Below are 19,295 nucleotides of genomic sequence, written 5' to 3'. Positions count from 1 at the left end.
GGTTCTTCTGCCTGTAGCAAATAGACACAGTTTTAATGAAGGATTTAAAGGCATTGAACCAAATAAAAATGCTTACCAAGTTCTGCATTGCTTCATTTTATTTTTAAAATGTTTTGTATGCCAAGCATGTCTTTGGGGGGGGAGGGTAGGGAAGGAAGAGGAAAGAGGAAGTGCTGCATCCTGAATCTCTTTTTAGGAAAACAATTTTAATAAGTGCCTCTCTCCTTTTTTTTTCTTTTTTGAATTATTGAAATCATGTACCACTCAGGAAAGAGTTCATCAACCTAAATGTAATTTTTCCAGCTAGCAAATTCTTGTGACAGATGAAAATATAAAACTTTAATTTATCATATGCAAAGAATATGTAAATTTAGGCTTCATCAATACCATTTTGTATCTGAATTTCATAAAAATTTATTTTCTACCATTTTTTGTTCATATTTAAAGAGATTACTTTCCTATATTACATTGTTAGGAGTGAGCTGGACAGTTAGGTAGGCAGGGCTGGTGTCCCCAACAAGAAAATATGGAGTCAGGACAGCTAAAATAAAACAGCACTAACATCCTGTTTTGCAGCTTAAGACAGGACCACACTAGCATTCTGCTTTGCAGCCTTTGCAGAAATGACTTCTGTAAAATGTCCTAAAATAAGAAAACTAACCACAAAGCATCTGTTACTATCACGGGCAAGGGACAGTTAAGACAAGTCCCCAGATGTCAGCAAAAAAGACCATCAGCTGACTGACATTAACTTAATAGGTAGACAGATACGTGACCAAAGTCCTGATTGGCAAACTCTGATTGCTTACGTTAGTTCCACAAAGAGCTCATAAAAACCCTAAACTTAGAAACTCCAAGGGCAACCCTCTCGGGCCTCCCTCCTCTTCTGGGAGCTTTGTACTATTGCTCAACAATCTTTGCTTTGCTGCCCACCACTCTTCGTCTGGTCCACCTCTTCATTCTTCGAAGCACCGTGACTAAGAACTACAGGCACTAAGGGCAGAGAATTCCTGCAACATTATTCCATTTAATCCAGTTTGATAAGTATTTCTTGGGCACAGGCTTTCTCCTGGGTTTGAGTTCCCTCACCATCCTGGTAATCATCCTCTGAAACATGAGGTTGGATCCAGATTTCTTTATTTGTGAAGTGAATGTGTATTCCATGACTCCCATTGTCTCTTTCAGTTTTAAATTCTATGCTAACTCATAAGATTGTTGTGATTAAATGAATATGACATGAACTCACTTTGAAACTATAAAAGGACATGCACATACGAATTAGAGACATGCAACATTATGCATTGATGCTTATATTTTTATCAGTTGGTAACTTAGGGAATCTACCTTGATGTCCATTTCAGAATGGGGGCAGCATTTATCTAATGGGCCAATTGATAGCATCATAATGTCAACATTTACTTAACATTGCATGTACACATTTCACCTGGCCTGCTTCAGAAGGAGTCTGGGTGGTAGAAGAAAAAGTTCTTTCCTTAGGGGCTACACACTTCTTTTTTCTTAAGATTTTACTTATTTATTTGACAGAGAGAGAGAGAGACAGCTAGAGAGGGAACACAAGCAGGGGGAGCGGGAGAGGGAGAAGCAGGCTCCTGGCTGAGCAGGGAGCCCAATGCGGGGCTCGATACCAGGACCCTGAGATCATGACCTGAGCCGAAGGCAGGCACTTAACAACTGAGCCACCCAGGCACCCCCACTTGTTTTTTACCCTGTACTTATTAACCTTAAATACCTTTTGTAAGAAAAAAAATTAATTAGTACTCTAATGAACTTTTTGGGCAAATGATGGCATGTTTTTTGTCTGTTATTTATTGCCCTCTCGGACATTTCAGAGTACTCTTGTTAATGTGCATTTAAAAATGGCTTCAGGCTACACTGGTTACGCAGTCGGCAGCAGGCCTGTTTTCCAGATCTCCATTTCAGCTATTTGTCAAGTGGCTACCTCAGAATGAGATGAATATTACATTTATTTTTGCACTATAGCCTCAATATGGGTGAAGATTTAATACAATTTGTATGGTAACAAATGTACTATTATTATGAAATGCGCTGTGATTTTTTTTAAATGATATGCAACAGAGTAAGTAAACTATTTGTGAATTAATGCAGACACTCACTTGGAACTAAATGGAAGATAAAATAATTCATGGTCAGGCTGCATTTTAATTGGTATCAGGAAACTTTCAGAGTGAATAATAAATTTTTCTTTAGAAAATGATAAAATTGCAGATAACAAATATAAGAGTGCATTTTTAAGAAATGAGCATTTTACATTTCCTCTTGTAAAATAAATCAGTATACCAATATTGCATAGTGGTTAACATCAATGGCTCTTAAATCAGTCTGTTTAATTTGAAAACTCTACTGGTATTTCTCAGCTTGTTTAACTTCTCTGTGCCTCATACATTAATTAAATGGTGCGTTTAAAGCATTCACTGAAGAACATGCCCTCAACAAGAACTAATTGTGAGGTAATTATCTTCATGTTGCTCATTTAGAAAAACAGTGCAAGAAAGATACCTGCGTACATGTTCATGTTACGAAGTATGTACCACATTTTTTGTAATAGTTCTTAAGTAAATATAAATTTTACCAGGCAATTCTGGCCTTACTTTTTTTTAAATCTTTTTCCAGCTTTATTAAAGTATAATTGGCAAAAAAAAAATTGTATAGGGCACCTGGGTGGCTCAGTTGGTTAAGCGACTGCCTTCGGCTCAGGTCATGATCCTGGAGTCCCGGGATCGAGTCCCGCATCGGGCTCCCTGCTCGGCAGGGAGTCTGCTTCTCCCTCTGACCCTCCTCCCTCTCATGCTCTCTGTCTCTCATTCTCTCTCTCTCAAATAAATAAATAAAAAATCTTTAAAAAAAAATTGTATATATTTAAGGTATGCCATTTGATATTTTGAAATATGTATACATTATGAAATAATCACCACAATCAAGCCAAGTTTCTTTTTTTGTGTGGTGAGAACATTTTAAGATCTACCTAGTTAGCAAATCTCAAGTATATAAATCAGCATTGTTAATTATATCTTAATTATAGTCACATTGCTGTACATTAGATCTCCAGAACTTATTCATCTTTCATAACTGAAAATTTGTACCCCTTGACCAATACCTCCCCCTTTCCTTTTCTCTCTCTAGCCCCTGACAATCCCCATTTAAACAGAGAAGAGTAAAAGTTAAATTCCTCTAACATAAATTTTTATAAAAATTTATAGTCCTTTACTCATGTAGGTATTTAATAAATGCTTGCTATATGTAATAATAACCTGGATCATGACGTTGGAAAGAATACACATTAAGTATTCTACTATGATGAATTCTGATTGTGCCTGATTGGTATTATCTCTCTTTTCAAGTACATTTGTTTAAAATTCATTCAAAGATTAGTTTCTTTCCTAAGAAATACTGTGAACATCTAACAAAACTCAGTGATCAGACTGTGATAGCAATGACTCAAATCACCTCATGATGGCATACAATAGAATCTAGATAGCAATTTCTGAGAAAATTTTAAAATTTAGAACAATGGTTTTAATGAGGAACATCTGATGTCTACCTATATCATTAGGATAGCCATCAGAGAATTATAAACAATATTCAAAGGTACTTTAGAAAGTCCATGTTGATTACTTAAATGTCATAAAATAATAATTATCTTGTATTGAGCATTCTGTTTCTGACATTGTGCCAGGAGATAGAAAGATAGATAGATAGATAATCACTTCATCACATCATTCTGACCTCATGATTCTGTTTCATGGAAAATATGATCTACTGCTTTATACTGAGAATTTATTTTAATATAATAGTTTAAGCAACAAGTTATTATTTCCAGTAGATCTAAAATATGACTGATATGTGATCTTAGCCTGATACTGATACTGTAGCCTGATCATGGTATGTCATTTGTCCTTAGAGGACAGGGCTCGGTGCTGGGGATACAGAGAAAAGGAGAACCTAGGATCAATGTCCCCAGGAGCTTAAAACTGGAATGGGAAGGTAGGGCAAAGACACACATGCACATAAATTATACAAGACAGAACATCATGAGTTATGAGAAAGGAAAGAAAGTTCTTTCTTTTGAGAAGAAAAGTCATAACCAGGTGACAGAGGGAAAAGGATCTCAAAGGCTTAATTAGGAGGCAGTTTGTTAGCTAAGCCTTGATAGGATGATTTTAAGACTTTAAAATATAAATCTCTAAAACAGAATTTCATTTATCCCATTACTCAATAAATATTTATTGGGTATCTTCTGTAATCAATTATGTGGTTGTCATTGAGTATACAAATATAAATAAGTATTTGTTATCAGGAAATGCAAGAGAGATAAACAAGTAAACAGATGAAAATACAATGTAGTCAGAGGAGATGAAGAAGTACTTTCACTACCTGGGACAAGGAAGAACTGAAGATTAAAAAAGCCTTTTGTGGAAGAAGAGATGAATGAGCCAATTTCTGTAAGACAAGTAGACATTATAGAACTCAGTCAGGGGAAGTTCTGGGAGGTGGTAATGGGCAGGTATTTTTATGTGTTCAGTCATCAAAAACTGTAAGTTACTTACACCTTACCAAGTAAAAAACTCTTGAGCTAAGAGAAAACATGAAAAATCCTAAGAAATGTTGTTAGTTTCCTATGGCTGGAAAGCAAAGTGGTTAGCAGAAGTGGTCAAAGAAGGTGGTGAATTGTAAGAATGGGTCAGACATGAGCAGAGTTGTATTCTAATAAGATCCCTCTGGAAGCAGAAGGAGAATGGATTGTTGGGGGAGGGCATGTTGTGAGACTAGCATAAGGAAAACAAGTTACAAAGAAAGAATAATACAGATGAGAACTGATAAGGTTCTTTACTAGATCAGTGGGGATATGGTTGGAAATAAGTGAATGACTGCAGAGGCATGAAAGGAGTTCCAGTGGAACCTGGTGATTAGGTGTTAGTAGCAATGTAAAGAAAAGAGTCAAGAATGGTGGCTAGTTCATTCTGATTGGATGATTAATGCCATTTCCTGTGATTTTTAAAAAAAAAAGTGTCTCTAAGAGGAATAATAAATTTACAACCTTGAGAACTGAAAAATGTCTTGTCTATTGGAAAAATATAGCACCAAAATAAAAGTAAATTTCAGATTTATAGGTTTATTCTATTTTTATATATACATAGGTTTATTCTATTACTCAACTGGTTACCTAATCTATGGCTTAAAATAAAGTATGGAAAACAGGCCTGATGTAGACCTGACCACACTTTGTATAGTCAGTAATCAATCTCATAAGGATATTAATGAAGGCATAAAGCCAGGAATGAGGATCCAAATGAAGCAGTCATCACCATATAGGTAAGGTACCACTAGAATATTTGGGTATGAATAAAATCCCCACTGAGATTTTATGAATAAACCCCCATTGGGTTTAGCAAAAAAGGAAACAAAATATTTGAAAAGAGTCAAGGAAGGAGACTTTATTGAGTGGCAAGAGGGAAGAGGAGAATCAGGAAAGACTGGTGCTAATGTGCTCAAGAAAGAGTTTAAAGAAGGACAAGCGGTCCATTGAATCAAATGCTATTGGGAGGTCAAATGAGATGAGCACTGAAAATGTTTCCTTAGATTTAGCTACAAAGAGGCCACTACTATTTATGTTTATCTCTGAAAATTCAAAAATAATACTACAAATAATTTGTGGGTCCATAACATGTAGTAAAAGTATAAAGGTATTGTCAGGAAATCCCATACCAATTCAAGGGCAGAACTGCAGCATTGCTCATCTCCATGCAACCATTTGCATTGTATTTTACAAGAATAGTGCCCTTGGAGGTGAGCTACATAATGATCCAGCTCTGGGGAAATAGCAATTGAACTAGCAATTAGTAAGGGAAGTAGGCTTCAAATATATCTGTAGCTTTAAAACAAATGAAATAAAAATGGCAATATATTAACATTCGTTAAATATCACTGGTGGTTACATGGACATTCATTACATTATTCCCTGTACTATCTATATATTTGAAATATTTAAATAATTTTTTAAAAAGCATTCTTAACACTTGCCTGGTTTCTCTGTATAAACTGTATGAACCACCTCATTAACTATGTTAAGCATGAAAAATATACACACACACACAAGACTTCTACTCCATAACAAAAAGTGATTTGTACAAACATTATTGACTGAATCTAATACCCAACAGAAACTATAGTTCAAAATAAAACATTACAGGCAAACTTTGAAATTTCTTAAAAAAATTCTTTGCTCACTTCATACTGGGTTTTCATGTTTACTATAATATGGTATTTCTGAAGTTAACTCTTTAATATGTATTATTTTTTAAAAAATCACACTGAGGTCTTAATTTGATTGAAAAGTTAAATTCTTTTGGATTAAAAATTCTATTTAAGGGGCGCCTGGGTGGCTCAGTCATTAAGCGTCTGCCTTCAGCTCGGGTCATGATCTCAGGGTCCTGGGATTGAACCCCGCATCGGGGTCCCTGCTCCGCAGGAAGTCTGCTTCTCCCTCTCCCACTCACCCTGCTTGTGTTTCCTCTCTCGCTGCGTCTCTCTCTGTCAAATAAATAAATAAATAAAAATTAAAACGCTATTTAAAAACTATCCTCTAACCATTATACTGTGTGGTAAGAATCTTACTCTTATTCTTTGTGGTTAGGCTGCATCTTTTAAAGAAAATAAATCTTTGATAGAACTGTTGTTAAAATTCTATTACTTGAGTGATGCAGTATATAATGATCACATTCCAAAACTAAACTGGATTATCTAATGACTCACTTGAGAGGGAGCATTGAATATGCCTATCTAATTTGCCCTGTTGGACAGTAAGCAAAATTTCCAAACCATATAGTCTTTAAAATGAATACATTTCCCCTTTTAATAATGGCCATCTTTAAATATCAGGGAGTACAGCAAATGCTTAGTTGTAGCATTGTATTTTTCAAGACAATGATATTTATTTAGCAAAAATTGAATTCTGTGATTTACTGGAATTAAATTACTACTTAGGAACAGGAACAGTATTAATATACAGTTTTCATTAAGATGCTAATTTATTTAACATTACTTAACTCTCTAGTGAGTACACACTCTGTAAAAAACCAGAATTCTGAAGTAATGTAATTGTCGAATATTCCCTACAGTATAAGAATTGCACACATTCTTTCAAATTGATTTGTAATGCATTACAGCAAAAGGCTAAGAACTCATGCATTAGCCTACTTCTTTTTTTACCTCATGAGAAAATTAAAGATGCAAGTATAAATGAATGACTTGATATTTCTACAACTGTGTACTCGGTTTTTGTGAAAATAGATTAAACTAGCCTAGCCATCTTGTTATTTTTGTCCCTAAAATAATGTAGAGATTTTAGTCATTGAGATACAAAAGAAATCCAGTTGCAAAATGTTATGGTGCTGGCATGCAGATAGACATAGAAAATACTGTGTTAAAGCAATAAATAAATTTATGCTTGTGTGCAAGGTAAGATAAGGATCTAATTTGGAGTCTTTCTAAATTGCTATTCTTTAGCACACTGTTAACTGAATAATCCTTCCCCACTATTTTGTAACTTTATCATGTATGTAAAATGTTATATATAAAGCTGTAGAGGAGGTTATATGAGTTACCTATAATTCCACCATCTAAACAATAATAGGATTATGTTTGGTTAATTCTTTCCAATCTTATTTCACATATATATTTTTTCTTACAAAACTCAAAACATACTAATAATTTCATATTCAGCATTTTATTTATGATTATTTTATAAAAATGTTCCCCACATTATGAAAAGTTATTTTTAAATATTTTTATGTCTATAACAGAAATAATACTTATTCCCTAGTAGCTAGACATTATTGCAGTTTCTGACATTTTTTTTCTACTGCAAATAATACTGAAGTGTGTGTTTACATCTTGGTCAGTATCCTTGAATATTTTCTAAGATTAGAGTTAAGAAGGAGAGTTAAAGAAATAAACCTTTTAAACATTAATACATATTGTTAATTTGCTTTCCAGAATGTTACAGCCATTCACACATTCAGCAGTCTCTCAGAATGTTCATCTACTCACAGTCTCCAGCATGGAGAAATATCATGTGATTATTTGTTTAAATCCTTTGTAATTTGATAGGGAAAACAATGCATCAGATAATTTCTTCAATTTGCCTTTGTTATTAATTAAATTATATACATATACACACATATGTATATGGAGAGAACATCAGCAACATGGCTGAAAAATGTACCAGGTTTGTGTCACACACACCCTCCCCCCACCCCCACCAACAACAAAAATTTGGCATCCATTCATGGAAAAAAGTGCCTTTGTGGAATCCAGCACTCTATGCCAAGGGACCCAGGAAGAGCCTTGCTCCTTATGCATCAGGTAACAGGCAGACAGAGCTCGGTACTGGCTGTGGACCCTGCAAAGGCCCATGAACCAGCTCCAGATTCTCTCAGCTGTGGTCCAGAAGCCCCCAAATAAAACTTTCTTAGACAATCACCCATGGATAAGACAGTGTTTGTGGAAGTGCAGGTTTCTAGTGAAGTTCTAGCACACTGATCTCACACACACACACACACACACACACACACACACACACATACAAAAAAGAAAGAAAGAAAAAATAAACCAAGTTGGTATGCACTGGACAGGGTAAGAGGAACCGCCAGACTTAATCTGCATCAGCCCTCTTCCAAGGTGGTACAGCACAGGACCAAGAGAAATCTTCTCAGTACATGGTTTCTCCCACAAGGGGAACATAAGAGCATGTGACTGAGTACCCAGCTTCCCCTGCTGTGCAGGATGCTGTCAAAGAGGCCTACTTCTCTCAGTCTTGGCAATGTTTTTTGGATATGATACCAAAGGCACATGCAACAAAAGCAAAAATCAACAAGTAGAATATGTCAAACTAAAGGCTTCTGTACAGCAAAAGAAACAATCACCAAATGAAAAGGCAACGTATGGAATAGGAAAAAAATACTTGGAAATCATATGTGATAAGGCATTAGTTTCCAAAATATATAAGAAACTCATATAACTCAAGGGCAAAAAAAAACCAGTCCAATTAAACAATAGGCAGAGAAGCCAAATAGTCAACTTTTCCAAAGACATACAAATGGCCAATGGGTACATGAAAAAATGCTCAACATCACTAATCGTCAGGGAAATGCAAATCAAAAGCACAGTGGGATATTACCTCACACTTGTTAGGATGACTGTTATCAAAAGACAAGAAACAACAAGTATTAGTGAATGGGAAGAAAAGGGAACACTTGTACACTATTTGTGGTATGTAAATTGGTACGGCCACTACATAAAACAAAATGATGTTTCCTCAGAAAAATTAAAGATAGACCTACCATATGATTCAGCAATCTTAGTTCTGTGTATATATCCAAAGGAAATGATATCAGCACCTCAAAGAGATATCTGTGCTTTCCTGTTCATTGCAGCATTATTCACAATAGCCAAGATGTAGAAACAACCTAAATATCTGACCATGAATGAATAAGGAAGATGTGGTGTATATATACAATGGAATATTATTCAGCCATAAAAAGGAAATATATTTGCAAAAGCATAAATGGACCTTGAGGACATTAGCTAAGTAAAATAAGCCAGACAGAGAAAGACAAATATTGTATGATCTCATTTATATGTGGAATCTTAAAAAAAAAAAAAGCCAAACTCATAGAAACAGAAAGTGGAAGAGTAGTTCCCAGAGACTTGGGTGTGGGGAAATGGGGAGATGTTGGTTAAAGGGTACAAACTTTCAGTTATAAGATGAATATGTTCTGGGACTCTAGTGTACAGCACAGTGATTATACTTAACAATATTGTATTATTTACTTGAAAGAAAGAAATGGTAATTATGTGAGGTGACAGAGGTATTAACTAACCGTATTGTTGTAATCATTTCACAATATATTAGTGTATCAAATCAACATGCTGTACCCCTTAAATTTATACAGTGATATATGTTGAGTTATATCTCACCAAATCTGGAAAAAAGTAAATAAAACTTTTGCTTACACATTCACTCAAAAAATAATTTCTATTTGGCAATTATCTGTTTATGTCATTTGCCCTTATCTGTTTCATATCTGTTTCATATTTGTCACATTACAGTGTGTGTGTATGTATACCCATATACATATATGTTTGTGTATATATGTATGTATACATATAGAGTCTCTTATATATGTTGAGAATATATTCCTAGTTTATTGTTTTCTTTAAAATTTGGTCTATCACCCCACCCACACCCACCATGGTCACCATTCAGCAGCGGGTAGGAAGATGGCACTTAGTGAAGAACAAAGGCTCTGACGAATACATGAAGGAAGTAGGAATAGGAATGGCTCTGTGAAAAGTAGGTGCAATGGCCAAACCAGATTATATCCATCTCTTCTTCTTCTTCTTTTTTTTAACATTCTTAGTTTATTAATCCTCTCATGAAAAATCTGCACAACCACCACAGATAAAGCCACTGCAGCATCTTTACTCCTTCTATTGTCCAATCTCCAGCTCACTTTTTGCCAGCACCAACATTGGCTTTTGCAGTCCCCCTGACTTTCTTCTTTCTGTTCTTGCATTCCTTTCACTGTTTTCTTGATGCCTTTTTCTTCTCATACAGGTCATGTCTTGCAAGTCTGTGTTTGGGTTCATTTTTCTTTGCATAATCCAAGGAATCATAAATCATGCCAAAGCCAGTTGTCTTGCTACCACCAAAATGGGTTCTGAATCCCAACACAAATATGACATCTGGTGTGGTCTTGTACATTTTGGCTAGTTTTTCCCGAATTTCTGTCTTAGGTACTGTTGCCTTTCCTGGGTGAAGAACATCAATGACCATCTCTTTCTGCTGAAGTAGTCGGTTAGTCATGAACTTCCTGGTCGAGATAGTTACTGTGTTGCTCATAATGGTGGCCGAGCCTGTATCCATCTCTTCTGATGGGAAAAGCCTCACCAAAAAAACTGAGAACTCTTTGAAAACAACACAGTTTTCATGTAATCTGGGAGAGAAGTTTGAAGAAACTACAGCAGATGGCAGAAAAACTCAGACGTCTACAACTTCACAAATAGCACATTGGTTCAATATCAGGAAAGGGATGGAAAGGAAAACACAGTAACAAAAAAATTGCAAGATAGAAAATTAGTGGTGGAATGCATCATGAACAATGTCACCTGTACTTGGGTCTTTGAAAAAAGTAGAGTAAAAATTCCATCATCATTTTAGACAGGAATTAGCTGTGAGGATGGACAAGCTCAATTTGATGAGCAAATTTCTATATTGCCTTTTTTTAATTATTACTGTATTCAATTACCTTTAACACATTTTACATGCAACTATTTCAAAGTGTTGATTTAATAACAATCATCCCTTTAGTTAGTAAATAAATGTGTTTGTGCTAAAAAAATTAAAAATGAAAACATAAAATTTGGTCTATCATGATTTCTGTAGGCAAAAGATGTTTAAAGAGCCAGTTTTTTTTTTTTTTAATTTTATTATGTTATGTTAGTCACCATACATCACTGGTTTTTGATGTGGTGATCTACGATCCACTGTTTTCGTATAACACCCAGTGCTCCATGCAGTACGTGCCCTCCTTAATACCCATCACTGGGCTAACCAATCCCCCCTCCCCTCTCCCCTCTAAAAACCCTGTTTGTTTCTCAGAGTCCATAGTCTCTCATGGTTCATCCCCTCCCTCCAATTCCCCTCGCCTTCATTTTTCCCTTCCTTCTCCTAATGTCCTCCATGCTATTCCTTATGTTCCACAAATAAGTGAAACCATATGATAATGGACTTTCTCTGCTTGACTTATTTCACTTAGCATAATCTCTTCCAGTCCCATCCATGTTGATGTAAAAGTTGGGTATTCACCCTTTCCGATGGCTGAGTAATATTCCATTGTATATATGGACCACATCTTCTTTATCCATTCATCTGTTGAAGGGCATCTCAGCTCTTTCCACAGTTTGGCTATTGCAGACATTGCTGCTATGAACATTGGGGTGCATATGGCCCTTCTTTTCACTACATCTGTGTCTTTGGGGTAAATACCCAGTAGTGCAATTGCTCATAGGGTAGCTCTATTTTTAAATTTTTGAGGCACCTCCACACTGTTTTCCAAAGTGGCTATACCAACTTGCATTCCCACCAACAGTGCAAGAGGGTTCCCCTTTCTCCACAACCTCTCCAACATTTGTTGTTTCTTTCCCTGTTCATTTTTGCCATTGTAACTGGTGTAAGGTGGTATCTCAATGCGGTTTTGATTTGGATTTCCCCAATGGCTAATGATGATGAACATTTTTTCATGTGTCTGTTAGCCATTTGTATGTCTTCTTCAGAAAAGTGTCTTTTCATATCTTCTGCCCACTTTTTGACTTGATTTGTTTTTTGGGTGTTGAGTTTGAGAGGTTCTTTATAGATCTCGGATACCAGCCCTTTATCTGTAGTGTCATTTGCAAATATCTTCTCCCATTCTGTGGGTTGCCTTAAAGAGCCAGTTCTATAAATACTTTCCTTTTTGATTCATGTCATTACCTTGAAATATTTATTTATATTATCTTTCAGTATACTGTTAATATAATACATATAATGTAAACTATAAATAGATACAGGCACACACATATGGTTTAATCTGGCTAAAATGTATTTGGTTTATGCTGTGAGATAAAAATCTAATGACTATAAAATCTAGTCAGATGGAGAATATATTTGTATAATTTTTCAGCAGGTTCTTAAGATCTTAAATGAAAATGTTTATCTCTTGCCTTCACCTGAGGGCACCATCTTGGCTGGTCACAGATAACATACTATTTTCCTCAAAATTCTATGAACATTTTAAAATTTTCTTCTATCATAAAAATCTGAAGGTAGCCCAAGTTTATACCTTTGTGGCCAGTTTTTTGTTTGTTTGTTTGTTTGTTTGTTTCTGTTTTCTTTTCTGATCCTGGCTTGTTGATTCATAAGAATATTTTATACTTTTGAAGTTCATAAATATTACAAGGATGTGTCTAAATGCCTCTTTTTTTATTAATTTTATCTTAAGTATGGCATACCCTTAATTAAGTCCTTTCTTTGTAACTGAAGACCTTTTTCAATTATGTTGTAAATAATTACTTCTGTTCTAACAGCCCTGGCCTCTCTCATTAGAATGCCTATAATTCTTAGTTTGCATTTCTTTCCTATTTTTTCCCATATCTATAGATTGTTTTCTCATTACTTTTATTTATTTGCTTTTCTCTCTGTATTTTGGGAGACCATCTTAAGCCTATCCCCCCAAAATGAGATTAAATGAAATCACATATGCTGATAGTTTTCAATACTGGCTTTTTTATTCGAATCACTTGTGAAATTTAATAGTAGTAATAATAATAAAGATGGCTAGCCTTAGGGCTATGACACTGCACAATTCATGAGACATTCTATTCTCTGCTGGTAGTGACTGCTGGAGTTGTGCAGTGATGTGGAACTGCCTAAGTCCCACTCTAGACCAATTAAATCAGAATATGGGTGTGGGTTAAAGTGCTAATATTTAAAAATTTTTCTTTAGTTAATCCTAGTGTGCAGCTATGATTAGGAAGATGGGGAGCCAATGGCATATGCATAGGGCTTAGCACATATTCTGAAACATACAGTGCTCAGTACATGTTAAACATCCATATCTTCAGCATATGCATCATCATTTAATTATCCACAGTATCAATTTAATTCTTTAGCACAGATTTTAATCTACTTTTGCTATTCCATTTTTTTTAGTCCTTCCTTACTCAATCTCTGTCTGCCTCGTGTTCTCATCTTTTGGCTGTCTGTCCTTGTTTCATGAAGACCATGTCTTGTTTATCCTATCAAGGATGTCAAGAAATTTTCTAAACTTATTTTCTAATTAGATGCTATTTTCAAAAATAAGTGCTCTATGCAGGCTCAGTTTTGCTAATGGACAAGATGTATGGCTTGGTCCCATGGATTGCTAAGAATGTCTCATCAAGCATCCAGCTGGACTGTGAACCAGCATGCACAGATTCTCAAGCATGGTTCTGTTGAGTTAGAGCTTTTCTCTTATCACCTCTCTCTGGTTGTCTGATTGTTTGAAGAGATAGAGTATGCTCCATAACATGTATGAAGACAGAAGTATTCCAAACTCCATCCATTTTCCTCAATTTATCATTCAACAAATATTTACAGAGTTTTACTCCATGCCAGGTAATGCCCTAGGTACTAGGGAATACAGAGGTGAACAAGCTAGACTAACAGAACTTACATGTTAGTGCTGGAAGCAGATAATAATTATCTACATGAATAAGATAATTTCAAATAGTGCTACTGCATAATAGGAAAAAAAAAATAGGACAGCATAAAAAGGGTCTGGAGGGGAGCAACATTTACTTGCTGGAAATACACCTACTGGGATGCCATGTACCACTACCAATACTTCTGCTCTGATATTTCCTAAGACATTTACTGGTAAGTTGTCAAATGCATATGGAGGAGAAGTTCTATGACTACTTAAAAAGACACTTGCAGAGGAGCAAAATGGCAGCAGAGTAGGAGACCTAAATTTCGTCTGGTCCCAGGAATTCAGCTAGATAGGGCATTCTGAACACCTACGAACTCAACAGGAGATCGAAGAAAAGAATAGCAGCAACTCTCTGAACAGAAAAGCGACCACTTTCTGGAAGGTAGGACAGGTGGAGAAGTGAATCCGAGGTGATATTCAGGAAGATAGACCGTGGGGGGAGGGAGCCTCTGTCAGCCAGCTACCAGCAAGTGACAGAGCAGCAGAGCACAAAATTGGAACTTTTAGAAGTCTGCTCCGCTGAGGGACGTCACTCCAGTGACGGGGGGTGGAACACTTGCTGGGACAGTGTGGTCTCAGGACCCTCGGGGTCACAGAAAGACCAGGGGTGCCTGAGTGTGGCAGAGCTCCCAGGTATGGAGCGGGGAAGCTGGCTGCAGAGATGGAGCTGAGGAGTGGGCTCTCAGCTCGGGGTTGCCATAAACCGTGATCGGCAGCATAGTCAGGCCACCACTCGTCCAGCAGGGACCCAACAAGCTGCCCCGGGAGGAGCAGCGTGGGAGTGCACCACAGGAATCTGCTGGGCTTGGAGACTCCAAACAGGGTCATGTGCCAGAGATAGAAATGCTCAGTCACAGGCCGGGTGAGCACGGAGTGAGGCTGGAGACCAGGGAGACAGGAGTGATTGCCTGCTTTTCTCTGAGAGCTCACTGAGGAGTGGGGCCCCAAGTTCTCGGCTCCTGGGTAATGAGATCAGCACAACTTTGCTGGGCAGACAGCTGGTGAGAGCTTGGACACAAAAATCTTCATCAGTTCTCAAGGTACAGCCAGGGTACAGCAAGAAGCCTTTATTATCCTAGATGTGATGGAGGCCTCCTTCGTGTATTAGAATTATTGTTAATTTATTCATTCAGCAACTATATCTACTATTTCAATGCAGAATATGATGTTGGGATCAATACCAAATGTGGGAGGTATGACACCTTCTCTCATGGATTTTACTCCTGTCTTGCATGTAGTGAGGTCTCCTTGTAGGCTCTTTGGTTCCAGGGACCTCTCTGAAGTCAATCTGGTAGAACAAACCCACGGGTAGATAAGTCAAGAATAAAATAAAATTTGTAGGAAAAAAAAGAGTGCAGGATATTTTTTAAAAGGACTTATAAACAGGGGCCCCTGGGTGCCTCAGTCAGTTAAGGTCCGACTCTTGGTTTCAGCTCAGGTCATGATCTCATGGATTGTGAGATAGAGCCCCGTGTATGGCTCCCTGCTCAGCGATTCTTGAAGATTTGCTCCCTCTGCCCCTCCCCCCATTCTTTCTGTCTCTGTCTCCCTCTCTCTCAAATAAATAAATAAATCTTAAAAAAAAAAAAAGGACTTATAAACAAAAGGGAAGAAGGGAACTGAGATAAGGGAAAGAAGGAAAGGGTGACAGAAAACAGAAATAATACATTTATGATGGAGAAAGCAAAGTTCCACAAAAAGCTTTCTCAAGTGTAACAGGCTGCACATCTCTGATATTATGGCCTTTCTAAATTAGGTGTTGAATATCTATTATGCCTAGCTGAAAACCTTGTGTTTATTATTCCATGAAAAATATTTTATGGAATGAATTAAAGAAAATAAGCAGCAAGGGCATCCTTTGAGTGTTTAGGGACTCATTTTCAATGAAAATTTTGCATGAATCTCACTGCTGCAATAGTAACCACCTGCTGTCAAACCAGCGTTCCAATGCTACCTTTTGCCTTTAATTCAACTGTAAGTTTTAAGACCTTAATGAACTTTTTCAGCCTGGAAACTTCAAGAAAATTATGCAGACAACTGTAACCACTGTGCCCTTCAGTTAAGAAATGGCTTATTACGGCAGCTAAAATCACAGTTATCTTCTTGGAAAAAAACCTTATTATTTTAACAAAAGAACAGATAGGTAGAAAATGTGTCCAATGGGCATCCTGTATTATATATTAATTTCAATTTAAATCACAAAATATTTATTGAGCACTTACTAACTACAGGATCCCTTAAGATTAAGATTACATGCTTAATACTCAATAGAAACTACAGAGTTTAAAAAGCAGAGGCTGTAGCTTCTGCCCTTAAACAGGTTATGATCTTATTGTACAAGGGAAAGTAAAATAGCCTCATTATAAATTTTAAAATTAGGAGAATATGCCATAAGAGAGTTGAAAAAATACATATAAAAAAAGGAATAAGTTGTATCAGACTGGGGGATCAAGAAAGTATTTACTAAAAAGATGACACTGGAGGTGGTCTCAGAATATTACCAGAATTTAAAAAAATAAAGATCAGACACTATTCTAGGTCGAAGAAACAGCATAAGCCAAGGCACAGAGGCAGAAATTTATGTGCTGTTCAGGGAAAAGTCTAGTTCATATGGAGCACTAAGTAACACAAAAGCAGCAGTGGGAGAATCAGACCATGCTGTGGAGGACCATGAATATTTCAGGGAAACCCACACACAAGTTTATAAATAATGGAGCAATTGTATTTGTTGTAAAAGAGAGGACACCATAAGAGCTTTTTATTAGGAAGAATATAGGCAGTAGTACGTAGGATGGATTACAGCAGGGAAAGGTTGGAATTTAGAATCAAATGTAATAGACAAAAAGAAACAATACGTATTGAAGTTTGAGGGCGCCCAATGAGTTGGCACTCTCTTTTCTCTGGCCAACCTCTGGATCAACTGAAATTGATAGAGGAGATGGCAGACAAGTATAAAAATATTGAAGGCCATGGCTTAGGGATGTAGCAACAATAGACTTCCTAACATGGAATCTTAGCATATTATATACTTAGCCACTGCAAACTGCCCTATAAAATTTTGGGTGTAAAGGAGGAAAGCAGAGAGGAAAGAAGAGGAAGGGGTTAAACCAAATGCCAGGCCCTTTCCCCAACACACCAGGGGAAGAGAGAGTGAAGAGCCAGACAGAGGTCTAGAGTGGTATCATGGAGGACCTCTCTCTATGGGAAGCTGGCAAAGTGTTCCCCCATCCCCAACAGAAGGGTTTCTATTTTCTTGGGGGAAAAATGATAACTGACATTTACTACCTGCAAAAACTCCCTAAGCACTTTACTGACATTGTCTCATCTAATACTCAAGAAACCCTTGGATATAGGTGTTGTTATTATTTCCATCTTACACGGTTGAAAAAGATAAGTAAATTGGGCAAGATGGCACAGCTCATAGTGGCAGACCCCAAACCTAAAGCCCTAGGGTCCACAATCCTCTCCCCAACTGCCACCCCAAGAGATGTCAGGAGAGGGCTCTAGAAAATGCTTATTCCGGGTGCCTGGGTGGCTCAGTCAGTTAAGCGACTGCCTTCGGCTCAGGTCATGATCCCAGGGTCCTGGGATCGAGTCCCGCATCGGGCTCCCTGCTCTGCGTGGAGCCTGCTTCTCCCTCTCCCACTCCCCCTGCTTGTGTTCCCTCTCTCGCTGTGTCTCTCTCTGTCAAATAAAAAAATAAAATCTTTAAAAAAAAAAAAAGAAAATGCTTATTCCTCAGGGTACAGCTTGGGGACAAAGAACTGGGAAGGAGTCAAGGAACTAGAATAGAGCTTTGCAAGGGAAACCAACTGAAAAAAATACCTCCTGCATAGTCTTATCATGAAGACTCAGAACAGTTTTAGTAGACTGATGGGGTGAAAGCTTGGTTAGAGACACAGGAAAGAATAAATATAAAGAAGTGGAAGCAACAAGAGTATATTTTCAAGAAATGTAGCATTTGAAGGACAGGAGAGTTACAGTATGACAGCTTATGAGAATTGGAAAGTTGAGCAAAGATGTTTCCGGTAGTTTGTTGTGATATCTAAGAATGTTTATAAGAAGAGAAGACACTTCTGGTGGAGAAGGACAATTTGAAGATGCAAATGAGAGGGAACAAACATAGGGGCTTAGGTTCCAAAAGAGGCAAGAAGAAATGAGATTGAGAAACAATATACCTTAAAATCAGAGGCGTCACTGGTGGAGAGACAGAGAGTTCTTTGAAGACAGAAAAATAGAGGAGTTTCAACTAGGTACACCTCAAACACAAATTAGAGAAATCACTCAGGGTTTGACAAGGATAGATTGAGTGCTGAAGGCTTGCATCTAGGGGGAATTGCCATAGTTCTCCTTGGAAATGGGATAGGGAATCAATAAACAATAAACAAAAGATTGCTGAGAAGTGACAACCAGCTGAGGCATGTTAGTGTGGATGCATGGTGGAAGCTTTTTTGACATGGTTTAAATAATATATAGTGACCAAAAAGCAATTCATAATACTTTAAACCTATGATTTTTCTTGTGTTTGAAGCATATGAACAGATTCAAGTCCTTTTGGCCAAACCTATTATGAGCTTAATGCTTTGGTGGCTAAATGACCACACACACACACACACACACACACACACACACACACACACACACACACACACAAATGAAATAAAGAATTGAATCCATTATTTTACTAATTCATGCCATTAAACAATCCAAACAACAAACCCAATATTTTAGATCAAAATATATTTTTGTGCTGAGAAAAGGCCAAATGGCTCTTTCAATACAGGGAAAACTGAGAAAAGGTGTGCTTAATCTTCCAAGTCTTATACCAGAGAACAGCAACAGATGCTGTATGTGTGGAACAGAAAATTATTCTATGCTATTTCAAAAAGGAAATCCTAAGGCTTAAATCACACCTTATTCTCTTCATTTTACTACTGCTTCAGTACTGTTTTTCTTTATAATGTTTCT

General features: G+C 36.9%; 2 protein-coding genes across 4 annotated transcripts in view; both read right to left on the bottom strand.

Moving 5' to 3' along the window:
• Positions 1 to 19,295, bottom strand: part of GRM1 (glutamate metabotropic receptor 1) — a 419,049-nt gene that overhangs the window by 170,772 nt on the left and 228,982 nt on the right. The window lies entirely within an intron of this gene.
• On the bottom strand, positions 10,540 to 11,087 carry LOC118001001 (40S ribosomal protein S24-like). The gene has a single exon (XM_034990936.1). The coding sequence runs from the start codon at positions 10,964 to 10,966 to the stop codon at positions 10,622 to 10,624; it is 345 nt and encodes a 114-aa protein (XP_034846827.1). The 5' UTR covers positions 10,967 to 11,087; the 3' UTR covers positions 10,540 to 10,621.

This window comes from Mirounga leonina, unplaced genomic scaffold, assembly GCF_011800145.1.
Source record: "Mirounga leonina isolate KUSES-001 unplaced genomic scaffold, KU_Mleo_1.0 Mir_53, whole genome shotgun sequence".
Classification (NCBI taxonomy): domain Eukaryota; kingdom Metazoa; phylum Chordata; class Mammalia; order Carnivora; family Phocidae; genus Mirounga; species Mirounga leonina.
This window is presented reverse-complemented; position numbering and strand designations above follow the sequence as displayed.